Source organism: Maylandia zebra, linkage group LG14 (assembly GCF_041146795.1).
Source record: "Maylandia zebra isolate NMK-2024a linkage group LG14, Mzebra_GT3a, whole genome shotgun sequence".
NCBI classification, from domain to species: domain Eukaryota; kingdom Metazoa; phylum Chordata; class Actinopteri; order Cichliformes; family Cichlidae; genus Maylandia; species Maylandia zebra.
In genome coordinates, this window is record NC_135180.1 from 23,363,109 (window position 1) to 23,382,402 (window position 19,294).

General features: G+C 37.7%; 1 protein-coding gene and 1 long non-coding RNA gene across 2 annotated transcripts; both read right to left on the bottom strand.

Moving 5' to 3' along the window:
• Positions 1-689: 689 nt before the first annotated feature.
• Positions 690-3,020, bottom strand: LOC143421947 (uncharacterized). Its single transcript, XR_013101548.1, has 3 exons — positions 2,865-3,020; positions 1,940-2,632; positions 690-867 (listed from the first exon to the last, which is right to left on the bottom strand). It is a non-coding gene; the product is annotated as an uncharacterized LOC143421947 (long non-coding RNA).
• A 748-nt stretch (positions 3,021-3,768) lies between these two features.
• LOC101474917 (uncharacterized) lies at positions 3,769-19,046 on the bottom strand. The gene is made up of 15 exons (XM_076873235.1): positions 18,960-19,046; positions 18,831-18,851; positions 18,369-18,405; positions 17,758-17,912; positions 17,431-17,565; positions 16,374-16,571; positions 14,680-14,781; positions 13,877-14,509; positions 12,944-13,044; positions 9,684-9,775; positions 7,820-8,046; positions 6,992-7,151; positions 6,297-6,459; positions 6,119-6,172; positions 3,769-6,038 (listed from the first exon to the last, which is right to left on the bottom strand). The coding sequence occupies exons 1-8, from the start codon at positions 18,985-18,987 to the stop codon at positions 14,274-14,276; spliced, it is 912 nt and encodes a 303-aa protein (XP_076729350.1). The 5' UTR covers positions 18,988-19,046; the 3' UTR covers positions 3,769-6,038; positions 6,119-6,172; positions 6,297-6,459; positions 6,992-7,151; positions 7,820-8,046; positions 9,684-9,775; positions 12,944-13,044; positions 13,877-14,273.
• Positions 19,047-19,294: the final 248 nt, after the last annotated feature.

Here is a 19,294-nt window from a genome sequence, read left to right on the forward strand (position 1 = left end):
TGATTGGCTGTAGGCCATTGTCAATCAATCTCGTGCCATGTCTCCTGTACAGTACAGAATGTGTTCAGTTTGTCAAATTTACATAAATCTTTGATCGCTAGCAGTGTGACTCTGAACTGCTGTACTGTATGTTTATAAGTTTTCTCCCCAACAAACACAACAATGTCGATGAAATGTTTTCCACCCTCATAGGCACCTGCAGTAGCACCCAAAGGGCAGAGGAAGATGCTAACCACCGCACAAAAAGTTGGAGTTCTGGACATGCTAAAGGAAGGGGGAAGTTACCTATTTTTCAGACCATAAGGCACACGCATTGTGAGGTGCAAATCATCCTTCTTGCTTCCTCCACTTATGTACCATTGATTCATTAGTGTTAAATTCTCTTACAGCTGCACTATTCCCATGTTCTGGAACTGAAAACAGGGTTTGGATTCATTCTATAATATTGGACTTATTTTTCTACAAAGGTTTGAACTTTGAGAGAGTTTAAACAAGAGAGAAAAGTGTGAAAATGTTCATGCCTGTCTGAGAAAAGTGTATAAAGTGTGTAGTGAGGGGTTATACGGCCTTAAAACAACTATAATAATTGTAAAAAATAAAGCTAGCTACTTTGCGGATTCCACCTATCGCGCGTTATTTTTAGAACCTAACTCCCGCAATAAACGAGGAACCACTGTATACATAATAGACTTTCTGTATAAAAGATTGTACATGGGAACAAGAGGTCAAAGACAAGAGAGTGATCACAGTTGAACAGGGCGAATTAATCTTTCATGTGTAACCCAGGTCCCACGTAGCTATGGTAAAGCTAGAGTATATAGTACAATGAGACTGGGCCTGGGTTCGTAGTGCTACTAGTAATGATACCTGATACTAGGGCTGGGCGATATGACCCAAAATTCATATCTCGATATTTTTTAGCTGGATGGCGATATAAGATATATATCTCGATATATTTTTTTAAAGTCATAAAGTAAGAACAAAAAGAGAGTTCTTAGTCAAAGCTGTGTCCCAGATGTCACACAGGCACTTTTATTAACATAGAGCAGATGTACATAAAATTTACTCAAAAATAAATTATGAGCATTTATTAAATAATAATGATCCATAAATAAAAGAAAATAATGTTGTTTTTGTGCATAACAAAAAGCTCACAATTGTGCAGTCAAAATGTAAACTAAAAGACGCTAAGCATAGTAACAAAGACAGATTTCACAGCTGCTCTGTTCCCAACTTGTACTGCGTGACTGACAACCTGGAGTTTGAAATCCGCTTCGCAACCACGTCTCTTAACAGGTGCCATTTATGGTCCTTATACACAGTAGGGTAATATTACGTTGAAGCACAGTACGTATCACTCCGCGAGGCTCAGCCGTAATCCTCCGACAATCCATCAAGCGGTGCAGCTCCGTAGCTTATCAAAGTCGTACTAAAGCATTTTTTGACAGATTGCTGAGCGCCGTGTTCCACATAAAATCGGTTCGCGGCCATCAAGCACAACCAGAATTCATACATAAGGCGCGCTGTCAACTTTTGAGAAAATGAAAGGATTTTAGTCCGTGCAGCCCCTGGGCTGCATGGCGTTAGCGTCGTTAGCTCGTTAGCGCGGTTAGCTAGCTAACACGTTGACGTCGTCCAGCCCCACACACGGGGCGATGCGCAGTAACTCGTTAACGGAGATTTGCCGTGTCCATCTTGTCGCTTCCTGCAGGTGAAGCGATGGGGGAGGAGGGGGAGTTGTGTTCAGTGAAGGAGAGGCGAGGCCGAGTAACGTTGCGTAAAGACGAAAGTGGACGAAAGAGAGGCAAACTTGCGGCTCCACAAGTATAATTATAACGTAACATAGACTATATCGATATAAAGGATATTGTCACATCTTATATCTCGTATAAAAATATATCGATATTTTTTAAAAACTCGATATATCGCCCAGCTCTACCTGATACCCTCTAATTTAACTAATAAGGACCACCACAACTGTATTTTACACAAATTTATCCCTCACCGGGTATTTATTTAGACAAAAAGAAATGAATAAAATAAACAGTTACTTTTATAAAATGAATTGAATTCAAATAAACAAACAAAAATACTGTAAATGTGACTACATGGATTATAAATAAAAGATTATCAACACAAAATACCTCTTTCTTAGGTGCCAACTGTTATTTCAGTTACAACAGCTCACACCTTTAAAATGGATGAATTTCAACCTTTGATAATAACTTTGATTAAAACTACACACTTACTCAATTTAAACCAAATTTGTAACAGTGGGCACACACACACACACACACACACACTTTAACCTGTCCACACTACACCTGTAGCACGGTGCTTGTTGCAGGCCTGATTCGAAGTTCGGGTGCGGTGAGGCCTAAAACTGATGGCCGCTTCACTCAAACTGAGCCATAAAACAAAATACGTGCACTTTAGTTCCAGTTAGTACTCACGAGTCCAATGAGTTTGTTAGTGGGGCAATCAGAAATGGGCAGTTAGTTCACCAGTAGTGAAGACAGTCAGGGGTGAGAAAACAGCCAGGGGTGAGAAAACAGCCAGGGGTGAGAAAACAGCAGGGTCCATCTGGGTAGACACCTCTCTCTCCCTCTCCTTTCAGAGCGTCCCTTGGCTTCTAAACATATTAAAACACGTGAGCTACAATACCAAATGCTATCACATAACGATTTAGCATTAGCATGCTTTGACTGAAAATCACAGAGCTAAACATACAGCATGGCATCACAGCACATAACGCGGTAAGCTGCACTAATTAGCAAGCCGCTAGTTAGCATCACATATCACGCTATTTTATCACTATAACGAATAGTTACAGTACAAATGTCAAGGCACACAGTCTCATTTACCTCTTGCAGATCACAAATAAGTAATATCAGGACCACGGGTAGTCGACCTCAATGATACACTTAGATGCAAAATCCACACCACGTTTGCCTTACGACATCTCTCTCTTCGGACTTAGCTTCTGTGTCCGCTCCCACAGATTCACACAAACATTACCACTCGTCCCGCCCCCATAACATAGAAGAGTGACATTGACTGGCTCGTCAGCACAACAACCAATGACAATACAACATTGAGGTAACTGACATTAGATGGGTAAATAAACTTAGGTTACACCCCAACATATTGATTCTGCACAGAAAATGAACTCTAAATCATGAAACCCTTTTATTTATTGGACTCTTAACTGTAAATGAAATACATTTGTACCAAAGCATATGATTTTAAACCTTTTATCAACTATTTATATTTTAACCATTTTTTTATAACAGTAGACTTTTTTTTCTTTACCCTGTAAGCCTGAATAATTTCAGACAGGGCTACACATGTATAGAATAATTTTGACATTTAATACCGTTTGATCACTCTGCCTTCAAGATTATAGTTCAATGCATTAGAAAGTGGTTTAAATAAACTTAAATATATACAAAATTTAGTACAACAGTCAAACCTTCTTTGGAAAATCTATGTTGTGTTCCTCTTTGTGGTTCCGCCAATTACTAGTAGATTGCCTTCAACTTAATTCTGCTTTCTTACTTCTCCTAATTCAAGTCTTAAACTTTGTCTCCATAGTATGCAAATGTCAGTGAGTTCTGTTGTCCACATGTGACCAGTACATAGCCACATACATAAATCGTAGTTAGATGGATTGGCAATATTCATCTTGGCTACTGTATTTAAGATGGTGGTGCAAAAAACTGGCCCCAGTCTTATGTATTTTAATGGATTCATTTTAAGCCCTTGAACTACATCGGTTTGTTGGAAGACAGAATTAGACAATAATAAATGTGCATTTATGAGTACAATATTGTTTTCTTTAATAAATCAACTCAAAAAATGACAGATGTCAGCAACTTCTAATAAAGCAATATACAGTACAAAAATGGCAAACCTTTACCCTGGGTCAATTGCAGACCATATGAACTGGAAGAACAACCAACTTTGACAGGAGTCATTCAACACAAGTCACATTATTATTCTATAGAAAAATTAAATATAAATACATGCATAGCACCAAACATTCACAGAGAAATATTTAAAAAAAATGCATCTGTCTTATATTGCAGAGGAAAAGAGACAGAAGTGCAGAAGTGGCTCAATAAACCTAAGTAAATATCTTGAACAGATTTCCATTTATTTCGAAACCTTTGAATAGGGTCATGATTTAAAACTAGCTTCACAACCTGACGAATCTTTCTTTTTTTTTTTTTTTTTGTTTCAAAGAGAAAGGCACTTCCCAAAGTTTGACCTGGATGGGTCCAAGGTTTGTTTGGCGTTTTTTTTAATCACCAAATTGTGTGAATTAGTGTAACTTAGTTACAGTATAGCATACAATTCAGCTCAGGAGGCACTATAACTTTATTGGGTGAGCCTGGACCCCTGGGGCTCATCCATAGTACCCACTCTGCATCTGCCAGTTACAGTACTCTATCTTTAATCACATTACGTAAATCACATTCTCGTTAAAAAGTAACTACAGCTTACACAAAGGTGAACACAGTTGGGTAGTTAAGAAGAAATAGCAATTCTTATAACATCTATGGCATTCAGAAGTAAGTGCTTATTGTTCTCTAGCTTTAGCTAGTAAAATAAAACATATGATTTATAATACATGCATACATTCAATAGTGTGGGTTTGACTTAAAAAAACAGTTTTAGCTTTTTCATGTATGCAACAATGCAACAATTAAGTGGGCTCACCTTGCAGAAACACAAAAAATACAGTGGTGTACAACATTGAGCAATTGAGATTAGTGCAATACATTGATTTCACTGTGAGAAGCATCTATCCATTGCTGCAAACAGGATTCAATTCTTGTCAAGAACCTGAAAAAGGACCCTAAGACCCTGAGCAGTGCTTAAGATCAGTGGTCCCCAACCCCCGGGCCTCGGACCGGTACCGGTCCGTGAGTCGTTTGGTACCAGGCTGCGAGAGTAGAGGCTCAGGTATGAAATGTATGGTTTTCAGGGTTTTTATCAGTTTTCAGCGTTATTTTGTTATCGTTTTGCTCGTTAACTCGGTTTTCCTGGGTCTTTTCACGTGTGTTAAAGGTCCGTCCATGAAAATATTGTCGGGCATAAAAAGGTTGGGGACCGCTGCTTAAGATGACTGTGTCAATTCCAGAGAACTCTACTGAACTGGCTATTTGAAAATTTTGAGCTGTTTTTCCACTAACTTTGCTGGTAATTGTGGCTATACCTAAAGATGATCACGTTTATATCTTCTTTTTTTGTTGTGTGGGTCTGTAAGGTTGAATGTTGTACTGTTACATAAAGATGGGATGGTTCCCATAAACAGTAAGAAATTACACATTGCTCATTGTTTTTTTTAAAAGTAACACAAGTAAAGACATAATTGTAACTAAAGTAATTAAAGTTTGACATTTCTTGGTGATTTTGAAGTAGTTATTACTTCCTTAATTACTTTACATTTTAAATAGTTTTATAAATAAATAATTTTTATTCATCTTATCTTTTTTTGCATTACTCTAACATGACCTTAGGTGTACCATCACACTAGTTAGACTACAGTCCCAAATAAACAGAATGAGGACTCTAGCTGCTTGGCTGGGATCAATGTGCATGTCACTTTCAAGCTCGAAGTAGTTTGTACTTGCACGTTCTTGTCCTTCAATGCACTAAAATGAAAGAAATGCCCATATGGCACTTTTAATGATTTTCTCTTCTTCTAATCTGTCTTCAAGGAGATGACCTTTGTAACACAAGTAAGAATACAGTTGTAACTAGAATGTGATTACTGGTCTAAGGTGAACACTTGGAAAAAATGAAATGCAGTGATTGAAGAACAGATTGATGATTGAAATCAGTGAAAATATTAACGTTGTTAAAGATATAGATCTTCCCAGGAATCAGTTTAGGGGAGCTGCAGTGATCAACTATTTTCAGGGTGTACGGCAAAGACAAAGCTTTGACTTTGGCCTTCTTCCCATGGACTTTTAGCATGCTCTTGAAAACAATGCTATGCAGAGACACACTTTCCACAATCCCAATGCGCACTAAACAGAGATGCAGAACATTGCATTACAAATACACATTATTTTTCAATGGCATTCCAATATGTGTATATATTTCATACCTTTATTGCAAAGAGAAGTTTTGTTCAGATTATTCACAGAGAAATGTCGGTATTCTGAAAAAAAAAGTGTATAGACATATTATTGGTAAAATGCAGAATCTGGGCTGTGCCATCATGTTAAAATGACACAAAATGAAGTTCTACTTTGTGAGAGGACATCTAAATGTATGCGACTGACCATTAATCATCTTTCTCTGATCCTGTTCTGATTCATTGATTAATGTAAGCCTCCCAGCGCAGCACGACCACAAAGTGGTGTTGTAATAGAGGTGACCACAGCATCCAAATCCTGTCTTGACAGTGTAAAGCACCTCTTTGTCCTCACCTGAGCAGCAAATCTCCTGGTTTTGAAAAGATATTATGTGTTATTGTTAATAAAAACATAATTGTTTGCAGTCACTGAGGCATTGTGTTAATTCAGTCAGGCCACATTACATGTTAAGCCAATAATCTTGCTACATCCTCAGTTATCAGCTCTTTGTTACAAAAACATTGTAACATTAGCAGAGAAAATTTGGCAAGCTTTTTATGGGTGCAACCCCGATATTCAACTTTGCTATTTAGAAGATTTCCAGTTGTATAACATTCATTACTAAACAGTACTTTCAATGGCGTAGTGGGAGGGAGCTGCTGCTTTCTTAAGTTTTTCCCCAGACCTATATCAATTAATTTTCTTCAAAAAATACGCTTCATGTTCCTTCACAAAAAAATCTAGCATTAAAAGTTAGCATCAGTTATGCTAACCACTGTAGCCAAAAGTAACTTTAAATCATGTTTCGTGCCTACAACAGGCAGAAGCCTGTTTAAAGGGGGTGAAGCAGTGGTAGGAAATACAAAATACTTTGTTGACGTCATCAATATCACTGACTCTACCTGTGGCTTTTGCAGAATGGATCCACAGCACTGTGCATCCCCTCCATGCTCATCTAATGATGTCAGATTGTACAGTGTTCCTGCACAGCACTTCATCTGTGGGTCTTTAATGTTGTAGGCTTTGACCCCACAGCAGTGGATGTTTCTCAGTCTGGGATGTCTGGTTGGAAAACAGAGGTATCAATTAATATCAAATATGGAGAGTGAGATGAAAAATGTAAGCTTATTGGAGCCTGAGTTATATGAGCCATTATCTATATTGATAGATTTCAGCCTGAAAGGTATTATCTTCATTTCTTCAGCACAGGGTTTACACAGTGAAAGAAAAATATTGGAGCTGCAGTTTCAGCACTCCGTCAGGATCTACACAGAATGCATTTATACCCAGAGCCATTCTCAACCACACTTTCACAGCTACTACAAGTAGAAACGAACTTATGAGAGCAGCCAAGACTCAACCAGTTCAACTGATACAAAACTGAACATAAATGAAGAACTAAAACCCAGATATAAATAGCTGCTGATTTGGGTGATAACTCTGATAACATTACAACGGTTTCCAACCCATTTATCAATACAAAATATTGAATGGTACAATAAATTAAACTCCTAAATATTTTAGTTCTTCTAAATAGATAAATTACTGGAATGGTGGCAAGCAAACAGACAGTTTTCCACAATAAATTTGATCTCAAATTGTGCCAAATACTGTCAGAGACTCAGAAAGAAGAAATTCTTTAATAATCCATGTGAAGCACACACACACACGCACACACACGCACACACGCACACACACACACACACGCACACACACACACACACAATCACCTGTGTCCATTGCAGCAAATCTCAACATCAGGCTGGTAAATTTCAGTCCCACAGCAGTGTTGTCCTGGGCTGCCATGAAAGTGAGAACAACACATGGTCCCTTTAGCCGGGTTGTAAGGAATACCTATCTCCGAACATTCCTCTCCATCGTCTCTGCCCTCGTACAAGCTCTTATTACAACACAGAACTCCACGTTGTGCTGAGCCATACGGCGTCTCTCCACAGCACTGGAAGAATCAGAGATAATACAGTAACATTGCAGCGTTGTGACACAACCTGTCTCTGTAACGTTAAAATTTTATTGCACATAGGTGAACACAAAAATGTATTAGTTTTGGAAAATAAAAAGATGAAAAATTGAAAATCAGTAATATTAAAAGCAAAGAAAAAGGGTTACAATTTTACATTACAGTTTTTTACAGCCGCTAGGACACATTTCACAATACTTAGGTCACTTTTGCAAAACTCTTCACACAATTCTCCTAACTGACCTTCAGCTTGGCAAAGCAGTTCATTTCACATTCAAAATGCACTACAACTACCAAAACACTTTATTCAGGTCTCAAATAAACTCATTCTTCCAGAACACTAGCAAAGGTTGACAGCCGACAAACACACTTTGTCACCCACAAAACAATGACCTAAAAAACACTAACAACATGTAGCATTACACAGTGTTTTCTTGTGTAAATCAAGGACACATCTCTGTTTATAATTTCAATATATGTTACTGGAATGAATCGGACATCATGCAGAATTCGTTAATATTTGTTTATGTATTTTTTTGCACTAAGTAATCCCAAAATACAAGAATTTGTATACACACCATCCACTGATACACATACAATAGTAATGCTAATCTACTCGGTCTCCTCCATTTGGCCACAGGTTCTCATCCACATCACATCTCATGTCATCTAGGGCAATACACCTAGGAAAGAATCTTCTGGCATGCCAGAATTGAAGGAGTTGAAAAATTGAAGGAGTAACACCTGTGTAGATGTTCATCTACAATGAGAATAAGCTGTGGCTGGTTAAACTGCATTTTTAGATTTAAAATATGTTTCACTAAAATATTGCTGTTGGATTTTGCTGTCTTTTTAAGTTTTGCATTGTGTTATTGTTTTGGCCATAAGTTTAACAGTTTTGAAAACAGTATGTAAGCACATGCAAAATGTCCTGTACGTACAAAGATTTTTGGCAGTTGTTGTGTCTGAGTGAGAAAATAATTCATGAAATTTGAGAGATGTAGTCATTGAATGCATTTTGTGCCAAAACAATGATAACTGATCCTCAGTTTAGCCCACATAGACTTCTGTTGTGCTCACTGTGTGAGGAGTTTTGCAAAAGTGACCTAAGTATTGAGAAATGTGTCCTAGCGTCTGTAAAAAACTGTAAGTACATCTAATTTCATAATGTGTCTTGTTTTAGTCTTACCAGACTTGGTATCCTTTTGCAGCAGTGGTAAGTATGCCTTTAGATGACTTTTACGCACCACATTAAAAACACCCAGTTACTTTATAAAAGGAGCGGGGTGGAGCTCCATGCTTTCTCGTGGAAGGTGCATACAAAGAACTTGCATTTCTGGAATGACTGGGACCCTGTTGTTAGCTCTATACATTTTAAGTTATTTTAACTGAATTTAATACTGTAATGTATGTGCTAACATTTACTTAGTCAAAATCTCACTAGTATGGCCTTAATACATTTTTCTCTCTCTTTTTTAAGGAACAGTGCTTTGGTCTTCTGGCTTCATAAGGAAAGAGTGGGTTGATTTTGCCACAGACATTGTTGACTTGCACTGAAATGAAAAATTCATCTAGTTGATCAGGGTTGAAAAAAAAATGAACAATGAAAACATTACTTGATCTATCCAAGGCTTCTTTCCTGATACACATCCATCACAACAGACTTGTGTATGGGGGTTGTACACAGTGGGTGGTGTCTTCCTTTGACCTAAATAGAGAGGTGTGATGGTCAGAAGGGTGGAAAGATGAGTGAGTGCAGAGTAAACATGTTGAGATGAATAATGTCCACAAAAGATGACTCAAAGGGTCTGAGAGAGAACAAATTATACATGTTCACATTCAGCATGTTTACTTGTAGCTGCATTTTCTAATACAATACCCTCTTTCATATTCACAAGTAAGAGCCTGCTTATTTTCCCATCCTTTGCACTGTACTGATGATAAAATTGAGATTTCAGCTCAGTCATGTCTGTGAAGCAATCAACAATCTGATCTTCCTTCCCTCTCCTCTGCCATGTATTGCTTATCCACATGTTAAAAATGCTAAAATGCCAAATCATGCTTTGTTTTTACCAGCAAGAGTTGGATGTTTTATATCTTGCGAAACGTAAGCAAGAGGTGATGTAATCTCCTCAGAGGAAGGGAAAGACCCTAGTGTGGGCTTAACCCATATTCACTTTTAAAACCCTTAACGTCTGGGAAAAACTCCGAAAGGCAAAACATTAGACAGATGTGGAGGAATTACCAACCACAAAAAAACTGAAGCATGTGAAGCCAAATGTGCGAAAATCAGAGTGAAAGAGAAACAGTGGTAAAGTGGAGAGAGTGGAAAACATCTCGTAAGCAGAAACTAAAAGTTGGCTGACTTTCTGGTTCAACAACTGCCCCTGTAACTTGACATAACAAGTTACAGGGGTACTGCAAAGTTCATGAACCCATTCAGAGCTCCAGGCAGTTTTTTTTAAAACAAACAAGCTGCTGTTTGAAGTTTATTGTTACGTCAGTAATCTTTTTAGTGCCTCTAATGATTATTCTTTAATTATTCTCAAATCTCATTATAGTTTTTAAAGGATTTATCAAAGAATGTCAGCGTAGGTCTCAATCATCCAGGTCATCCTGGTAATCTAAGGAGCCTGGAAAAACAAAATGACCAGACTTCTTTGCTTCACCTCGTATCTGACAAGCTTCTTCAGTCCAAAACAAATGGTGGAGACTGAGAGTCCCAAATACTTAAACCGTAGTGGGATTTGTCCCTTAAGAGAGTCATTGACCCACTATTGATCCCATACCTCATCAAATGGGCCAAGTTGTGGAAAAGGATGTGAGTCATTATTAGCAGAGGTTTCAGGTGAAACCATCATGTGACCTATTGAGGTTAACTGACTGAGTGAAGATGTGAGTGGGCGTCAAGGCCCCTGGGAAGGAATCTCAAAACTGGATTGTAGGTTACAGTCAGTTGGTGTCGTAAGGAGTTTGCCCTACCAGCATGACATCTCAGCGCACTTCGAACCCAGCCAGACACTCTGGTTAATCCCAAGGACAAAATGCTCAAACACAAGCTAAACTAGTGTTTCCTACCCACCTGCTGCTCATAGGTGTGCTGTGAGAAATGATCAGGTGTACCGTGGAAGATTATGTGGTTCCACCTGATTAGTACTGTAAGCGAACGGTGCGAGTAATGGGCAGAACAATTACATTATCTACCACTAGAGGGAAGTACAACTACCTCCTCTAATTAAATAGGTTGCCAACTGCCAGTAAAACAGAAGAAGACCAAGGAGAAATTACATAATAATCATGCTGAGTGAGACAACTCAGTGTGTAAAAGCAATAAATATTGAAAAGAATAAGTAGTCAATCTGACCTGGATCCTGGAGAAAATTCTGACCCAGATGAATGCCCTAGTATGAGTAGTGGTCTGAAGAAAGCAAAAAAGGTATACTGGGGACAAACCGAGCCAATTCTGCTATGCATGGTGTGCCGGGAAAAATGATCAATGGTGGTGTGCTGTGTGATTTTACTCATGTGAAATATGTGCCATGGTTCCAAAAGATTGGGAAACACTGCTCTACCATTTTTATTTTATTTATTTATTTTTTATTACAAAGCTTAATGATTTATAGGATGATGGAAGAAGATATGTGATAAGTTACGGTTGTCATGTGGGCCAAAATGCCAGGAGATTTTTTATGACACATTTCAGCCCTACACTAATGCTGCACATAATGACAACATTGGCACTACAGACATGTTACATTAAAACAGGTTGCTACTAAACATTTAGATGTCTGTATCCATAGAGTGAAAATAAAAGCACTTCAATACATGCAGGCTTGTTTACAACCTTTTTCAGACGTCATTGCATTGCTTTTCTTTTACGCATCATTCCATCTTTCCTGATGGAAGACAGATAGTACTTCACTGTCTGCAAGTATGACGTGACATTCTTCACTGTCATTAAATATAAGACATAATTTTGCGAAGTACTAAATCTTTCAGTTTGTATGAAGAAACATTGTTCACTGTTTTATGTATTTCAGCAACCTGGGGGACTAAAGTCGGACAAAAACAGCTTTTGTCCTTTTGGTTCTTTATTCCCAAGAAAGTATAGTAAACAAAAAACGTATTCACACACCTAAGATTAGAATTTAACACAACTTGTTTCTGCTCTTTTTGTGTAAAGGTAATTCCTAAAAAATGTTTCTCTGGTAAATTTTGGTAGGAAGGACACTTTCTTGGCAGGCTTATAGCAGTCTTTTTCTTAAGATGACAGCTTAAATGCACCCATTTTACTACATGCCAACAAAAAAACATCAAGCCATTCACTTCTCAGTAGTGCGCAGGACTTGAGTTACTTGTACCATGAAATTCCTATTAATGCTTTGACATAAATAGAGGATTTGGAGGAACTTCTGCCAGTTCTGCAAGTTAGACGATGTAAAATGATTGCTTATAACAGCATGACTCTGTAGAAGAGACCTGAATTGACTTGAGAACATTCAGAAAATACAAAGTGCAATTCAAAATCAAAAATACAAAAAAAGAAGTACAGAGGTACAGATGTTCCTTTCCCAGAAGGAATTGCATTTGAGATTTTTGACTTCCAAATTAGCAAAAATCCATCAAAAATAAGTACAATATCTCAGTTTCTTAATGTGCTATTCTGCCATAGTGTTACTTCAGATTTAAGATATTTAGTTTGAAAGTGTTTCTTTGAAAGATGTTTTTCTCTTTCACACAAGATAAAAAAAACTGAGCTAACTGCTTTGCTGGAAGCCGTGCTGGCATCACAGAGTGATGGGTAAGTCCCATGAGATGGTAACTGACAGATAAGGCAACCACATATCAAAACAAACAAACATGGAGACGGTGTTACCTGAGGCACAGAACCAGTGAGATTCTTGATTTCTCTCACAGCAGCGACGTTCCTTTGGATTGTAACATAACGACCCACAGAGATGTGTTTTTGGTTCAGTGCTGTGGATGTACAAAGACAAAAATAAACACAAACAGTCCACATCAACTTGTTATTATTGTGATGATCTATGTTTTTTTTGTCTTTATTTGGCATTTTCAGTTTCCTTGTGCTTCCTGGTTTAATCATTTGTATTGATAGTTATTAGTTACTTGTTTATTTAGTTTTAGTTAGTTATTTAGCTCATGTTCTCGTTGTCTTGGTCTCGTCTGTGTTCTCCCCGGCCTGTCATGTCTCCCTTGCTCTCTCACTGTCCTCGCTCTCTTGCTGTCCCTCGCTCTCTGTCTCTGTGTTGTGTTTCCTGTTTTATTTTGATAGTCCATGTCTCAAGTGCATTGTGTTCAGTTTTAATTCCCTTGTCTTGTTATGTCTGATTTTTTCCACCTGTTGCCCATCCCCTTGTTATCCTGTGCATTTAAGTCCTCAGTCTCCCTCTGCTCATTGCTGCGTCGTCCCAGTTTGCTGCATTTGCCTGCGTGTTCCCTTTTTTATCCCTAGTTTTGAGTTCCTAGTTTCAGTCCCCAGCTCTTGGTTTTTGAGTTTTGTATACTTGTACTTTTAAGCATTTTGTTACAGTGAATTAAGCTGCCTCCTTCAGTTAATTCCTTTGTCTCTGAGTCCTGCATTGTGTCCTGCCTCTGCTTTTCATACAGCACAACAATGACACTGCAGATGTTGTCCCTGGAATCTGCTTGAGCCAGTCTTCCAGTATTTGGATTACAGTTCCTAATGTTCCTACCACTGGGACCACTTTGGACTTTGACTTCCACGAAATCTGAATGTTGTGACATTTGAATAAAGTTATATTAAGAGTAAAACCTTTAGTCAACTTACCACTTAGACTGGCGCTCAACTGTCTGACAAAAAAAAAAAAGAAATAAAAAGGATGTTTTAATGCACCCATATTGGCAAATAAAGGACCAAAATGTTTCTTTACTGATCACTGTATGAATGAATACAAAGAGAATAAGAACCCTACATTTATTGGAGTGTATTTCTTACCTTTTCTCTCACACCTGTGGACATAAAGGATAAAGGCTTTTGACTGAAAATAAACAAATAAATAAAACAAATAATAGGATTTGGTTTATAAAATGGTGCCAGATGGAACAAAGTGTAATCTTGACATTGTTTTTTTTTTACAAGATTTTGAATTGCAATTAAATTAAATATAAAGTTAGGTATAAAACTTTTAAACTACTAAAAGTAAACACTTTTTAAAAATAGATTTCTAATATCTGTATGAATTTGTCTTTGGCAAGTTCTGACTTTCACATAAAGCTGACTTACAGCCAGATGGATCCTTAGGTTGAATCTCAAGAACACCCTCCTTATTCAAAAAGCAACACTGAGTGTCAGTGTCATAATGGTTGTGACCACAGCACTGGTGATTACCGGAATTCCTCATTAGAATTATTTTGTTATTACTTGGGCCACAACACAGCTCCTTTTCCACATCATATGCCCCTGTGGAAAAGATCCAGATCTTAAAAACTGAAACACATACAGTGTATCGTAATCGTAGCTAAGTTCATGTTATGCTACCACTGGGTTTACCTTTTTATCATGCAGTATAGCTTTAAAATACTGTTCTTGTGTTTAAGTGGAATGCTTATTCTATAATTAGCTCGACTTACTTTTATCACAACATTTGTACTTCTGTGGAGACTTGTGAACAACATTTAACTGACAGCATAGTTGCGTATGTTTGTTGAAGGTTATATTTCCACATGGAAGAACTGCAGAGACAAAGAGAAAGTCAACATACAGGCATCAGCTACAGTAATTTACACAACCTTCCTTTAACTACTGTATGATTAGTTTTGGACTTCGTGAAGATAAGAGATGATCAAAGGAAAATAGAAAATACAAAATTTGTTACTGTTTAGCATAAGCAACATTGTTGTTAGCTGTTGTCATATTGATAATCATCTATTACTGCTCTTGGCGGAGGCGGATGCATCCTATTTCCCTCTCCCTCCCTTATCTTTCCTGTTTGGCTTCTATGTCCTTGTCTAGTGTTTGGAACAATGATAACAGAGTTCTGGCTGATTGGAGCTGGCTTGGACCTGTTTTATCATAGAACAAAGAAAGTAGTTACAGTTGTTCAAAACCCCACAAGGCTGGCCGACACAATTGAAGATGAGTGAGTACTCAGACTGTCTTTATTGAACGCAATATTGATAAGATCTTGGAGAAGCTCATGGCTCTGCAATGGGAATTGAGAGACCTGATGACCAGTGATGGACATTCAGACCAACTTGGAAATTGGAATGCAGTTGTTCGTTCAAACCCAAACAACTATCTCCTACATGTGGCTACCCAAGGTCAAGACTGGCCAGAACAACAATCTTCATTGATGACATAACTGTGTTTTGACTATCTGCTCCTATCCTTTAAGGTCACAGGTCAAATGACACTCTCTCTCAAGTAGAACTTGTGTTCTACTTGAGAGAGTACTTTACTCCCACCGTGCTGTCTACATGGGTTAATACCTAACCTCGCCACCCCCCTTGCAAGTCATGTGATTTTATGTCGTAAGACCTGAAGATTTAGGTGCTTTCTGTGCTGAGGTGTTTTTTTCTGTTCTTAAACTGCTCTCCCCTTGGAGCTCAGTCTGGGAGAAGTTCTTTTTTCTCCTCCTCTTTTCTCATGTATTGTGTTTTTTTCATACCTCTCTGACCTGTCTTCCCAATGTTATGTTTGTGTACTCTATGTATGGTCAGAAGGGGTGCACATGATGGTGCCAGAGCATGTAAAACAATTCCCCTCTGAATAATTAAAGTGTTATCACTCAATCAATTATAGTTTTTTTAAAGAAAGGAAAGCTGGCTCCCTATTGGTAGCCATGTTTCTATTTTTTTCTTTCACCCTCTCTCACTTTTTTTCGCTTCACACAACACGTGATTTGTCAATGTGTGTTTCTGCCTTGTGTTTGCAGCACTTGCAGCAGCAGTAGCACACAAACAGAGCAGGATGGAGAGAGAAAAGAGAGGTGTGGGCAACAACAAGAGTCAACATCATCAAATTTGAAAAGTATAGTAAAGAAAATGAGTTACACCAAGAAAACACGCAAAATCTGGACACAGAGACTGTGCATTATGGCAACAGTCCCCTCTGAGAGGATCTTCTCCAAAACAGGACAGATAATTACTGACAGAAAAAAATGGATCAGCTTCTCAAAGTTGAGGCACTTAGTATTTCTAAATGGTCTGTGTGTTCACTTTTTTGTTTTGCTTTGCATATTTGAATCTATATTTTATTGTGTTGTGGTTTGCAGTGTTAAGAGTTGAAATGTAAATAGTTGTGATGTGCAGTTACGTGAGCTTACCTGCTGGAGAGTCCTCCATGCAGCAGTCTGAATCTTTAGGTTGTATCTCCAGAATGTTTTCCTTATTTGTACAGCAGCACTGAGTCTTGGTGTCATACTGGTTGTGGCCACAGCACCGGTGGTGGCTAGAATTCCTCACCAAAATTATCCTGTTATCAGTTGGACCACAACACAACTGCTTATCCTTATCAAAAACCTCTGTGGGGAAAAACATGTTTTTTTAAAAAAAATCATACTCAACCATAACTTAGTCTTTATTTTGCTGATAGTCCTACTGAAAACAATGATGCTTGTACTCAGCATCACCATTTGTTAAACATCTTTGTTTCTCACAAAGACATGTCATCTGGAATCAAAAATCTCAGTTTTGTTGTTTCCTTTGTTTCTCTTTAGTTAAGTGGTTCTTGGATTGGATTGTACCAGTAGCTGTAAAGGACTGTTTACTGTATATAACACTATTTACTTTGGCACAACCCAACTGAAAGTTTCAAGCACGTCAAATAATTCTTTTTTTTACATTTGCCTTTGACATATGAGAAAAGGCAACTAACTACCTAAGTACAACACATCGTACTATTGGATGATGTGTTGTACTTAAAGAAAGTACATCAAAGTACGTCAAAGAAACACAATACAAGAAATCAAACTCAGTATTAGAAAAATGAAATGTAGAGAGAAATCTAAAACTACATAAATGCTAAACAGTGGCTACAACTCAGACACAACTCAAAATGTTTAGAACAAACATTAAAATTAAAAGAGAATCCAAAATTTAAACACTAGAAAAACAATGAAAAAAACAAACTCAAGAATTCACAAAAATAAAGCAAAAAAACAAAATAAGCTGCTTTGAGGAATCTAAAATAAAATTGTTACACCTTACTGAAATAAGGAGCCTGACTAGCTAAGCCTCAGTGTTTAACACTCAAGCAAATCAGATTGTTAAAAATTCACAGACACCTGAGATCTTGTGATGGTTTAGATGTAATGTTATGTTTTAATTGTATGCTGTATGTTTGGTGTGATGTTTTTCACTAGTTTGTCCAGCATTGCTCACCTTTACCACAACATTCAGCCATTGGTCCAGGTTTTGCTGTGATGGTTGACTGACAACACATTTCATTGACTGGGTTGTACGCCTTCAGGTCACAGCACTTGGATACCTTTTCATTCAGACCCTGGTCAACACTGGCTGTAAAAACAAGACACGGATACCAGAACCACAGTGTAACTGCTGAACATGTGATGTCTGTTCATGTAAACAGTAATGTGTAAAATGTTATTGCCTGTCTGTAATTTCTATTAAAGCATTATTTTTTCCATCACATTCAGTTTCTTGCACAGTTAATGTCACCACTACAATTTTAGTTTACAAATGCATTACCTATGATGTCGTGCTCATGCTGTACTTTACAACAAGTGGCTGTTTCCAGATTGTAAGGCTCATTTCCACAACAAGAGAGACTTGCACCAGGGTAAAGTTTGTTTTCACAGCAAGTAGCCTCTTGGATGTCATACCATGTTCCATTACAGTCTTTTCTAAAAATAAAAGATAACATAAATAACAGTAAATACAGCTTTTGCTGTAGAACATATAATATTTCAAAGTGAGACTCTAGAAGATGCTTCCGACGTTCTGTGCTTACATTTAAAGTTTTTGTGAGGTTGTTTGGTTCATGCGCTTATAGCTTTCGCAATGTTTGCACTTTTGTGACAGACACAGGATCAGTTCTGATCCCATGATTTAAGTTTAAAAACAAAATGGATTGTGCCCTTCCAGTTTTTTCCTCTCAATTTTCGGTACATTCTGATATGTAAATCATAATAGTGTCATCTTTAAAACACCGCATTGCTACAGTCTACATAACCATTACGTCTCCCCGTCTGTTCTTGTGTGAAACATGGCTTCTAATGCAGAGCTTAACCTGTAAAGATGGGTCAAGTGATTGAACTACAAAACACAAATAGTACAGACAGTGAGTGAGGAGGACTCACCGATAACAGTTGTTTCTGGAGGCTGCGCTGGTTCCTCCTGCAGAGTTTGTCAACAAGCACAGTCACGTGAGTCGCTTCTTAGTTAAGGCTAAAACAAGTTCATTTGTCAACATTTTTTTCTACATGATGAGAGTTACACATGGACTACTGCGACAATGGAGCCTATAATGGTAAAACAAAAGTCCTTGGTGATCTGGGAAATGAGAATCCGTCTACCGCCCACAGTCACGCTACCAGCTGTGATTTTTCACCAGCACTACTGTAAATTGCCGAATCGACATACATAACACGTTTTCGCACCTAAGGAATAACCGTCTGTTTCTGGTCGTTTCTGGTTGTTCAAAAAAGAACATTTATAATGTTCTTTTTTGAACAAAATCAAGAAAAAAATAATAAAAAATAATAATATCAAATATGTATCATGCAGTGTTGTGCAAATAAATAAACCTTAACCCTACTTACCACAAGCAAAAATCACCCAAGCTGAAAAATTAGCACAAAGCATTATTATTCAATTAAAACACACACGCGCGCACAAAAACCATATAACGCATCAAAACCGATTTCGGCAAATGATGTCGAATAACTTACCAAATCGTAGCGCCCAAAGCACGAACATTTTGAACTCTGATTACCCACTGAAAGTGAGATCCAAACTGACAAAGGGATGAGTTTAAATACTACGTTAGCCACACCTCCCTTGTGAGAATATCAGTGGCATTTATAAACAAACCGTGAAGCTGGTGTGAACACAAGACGGACGTGCAAAAGGCGTATGCACAACACTACTACTACTACTACTACTACTACTACTACTAATAATAATAATAATAATAATAATAATAACATTAAGCTCATTCTTGCCTTCCTTGTTTCCTTTCATAATGTTAGGTTCAGGTTTTATGGACTGGCTGAACAACGTTATG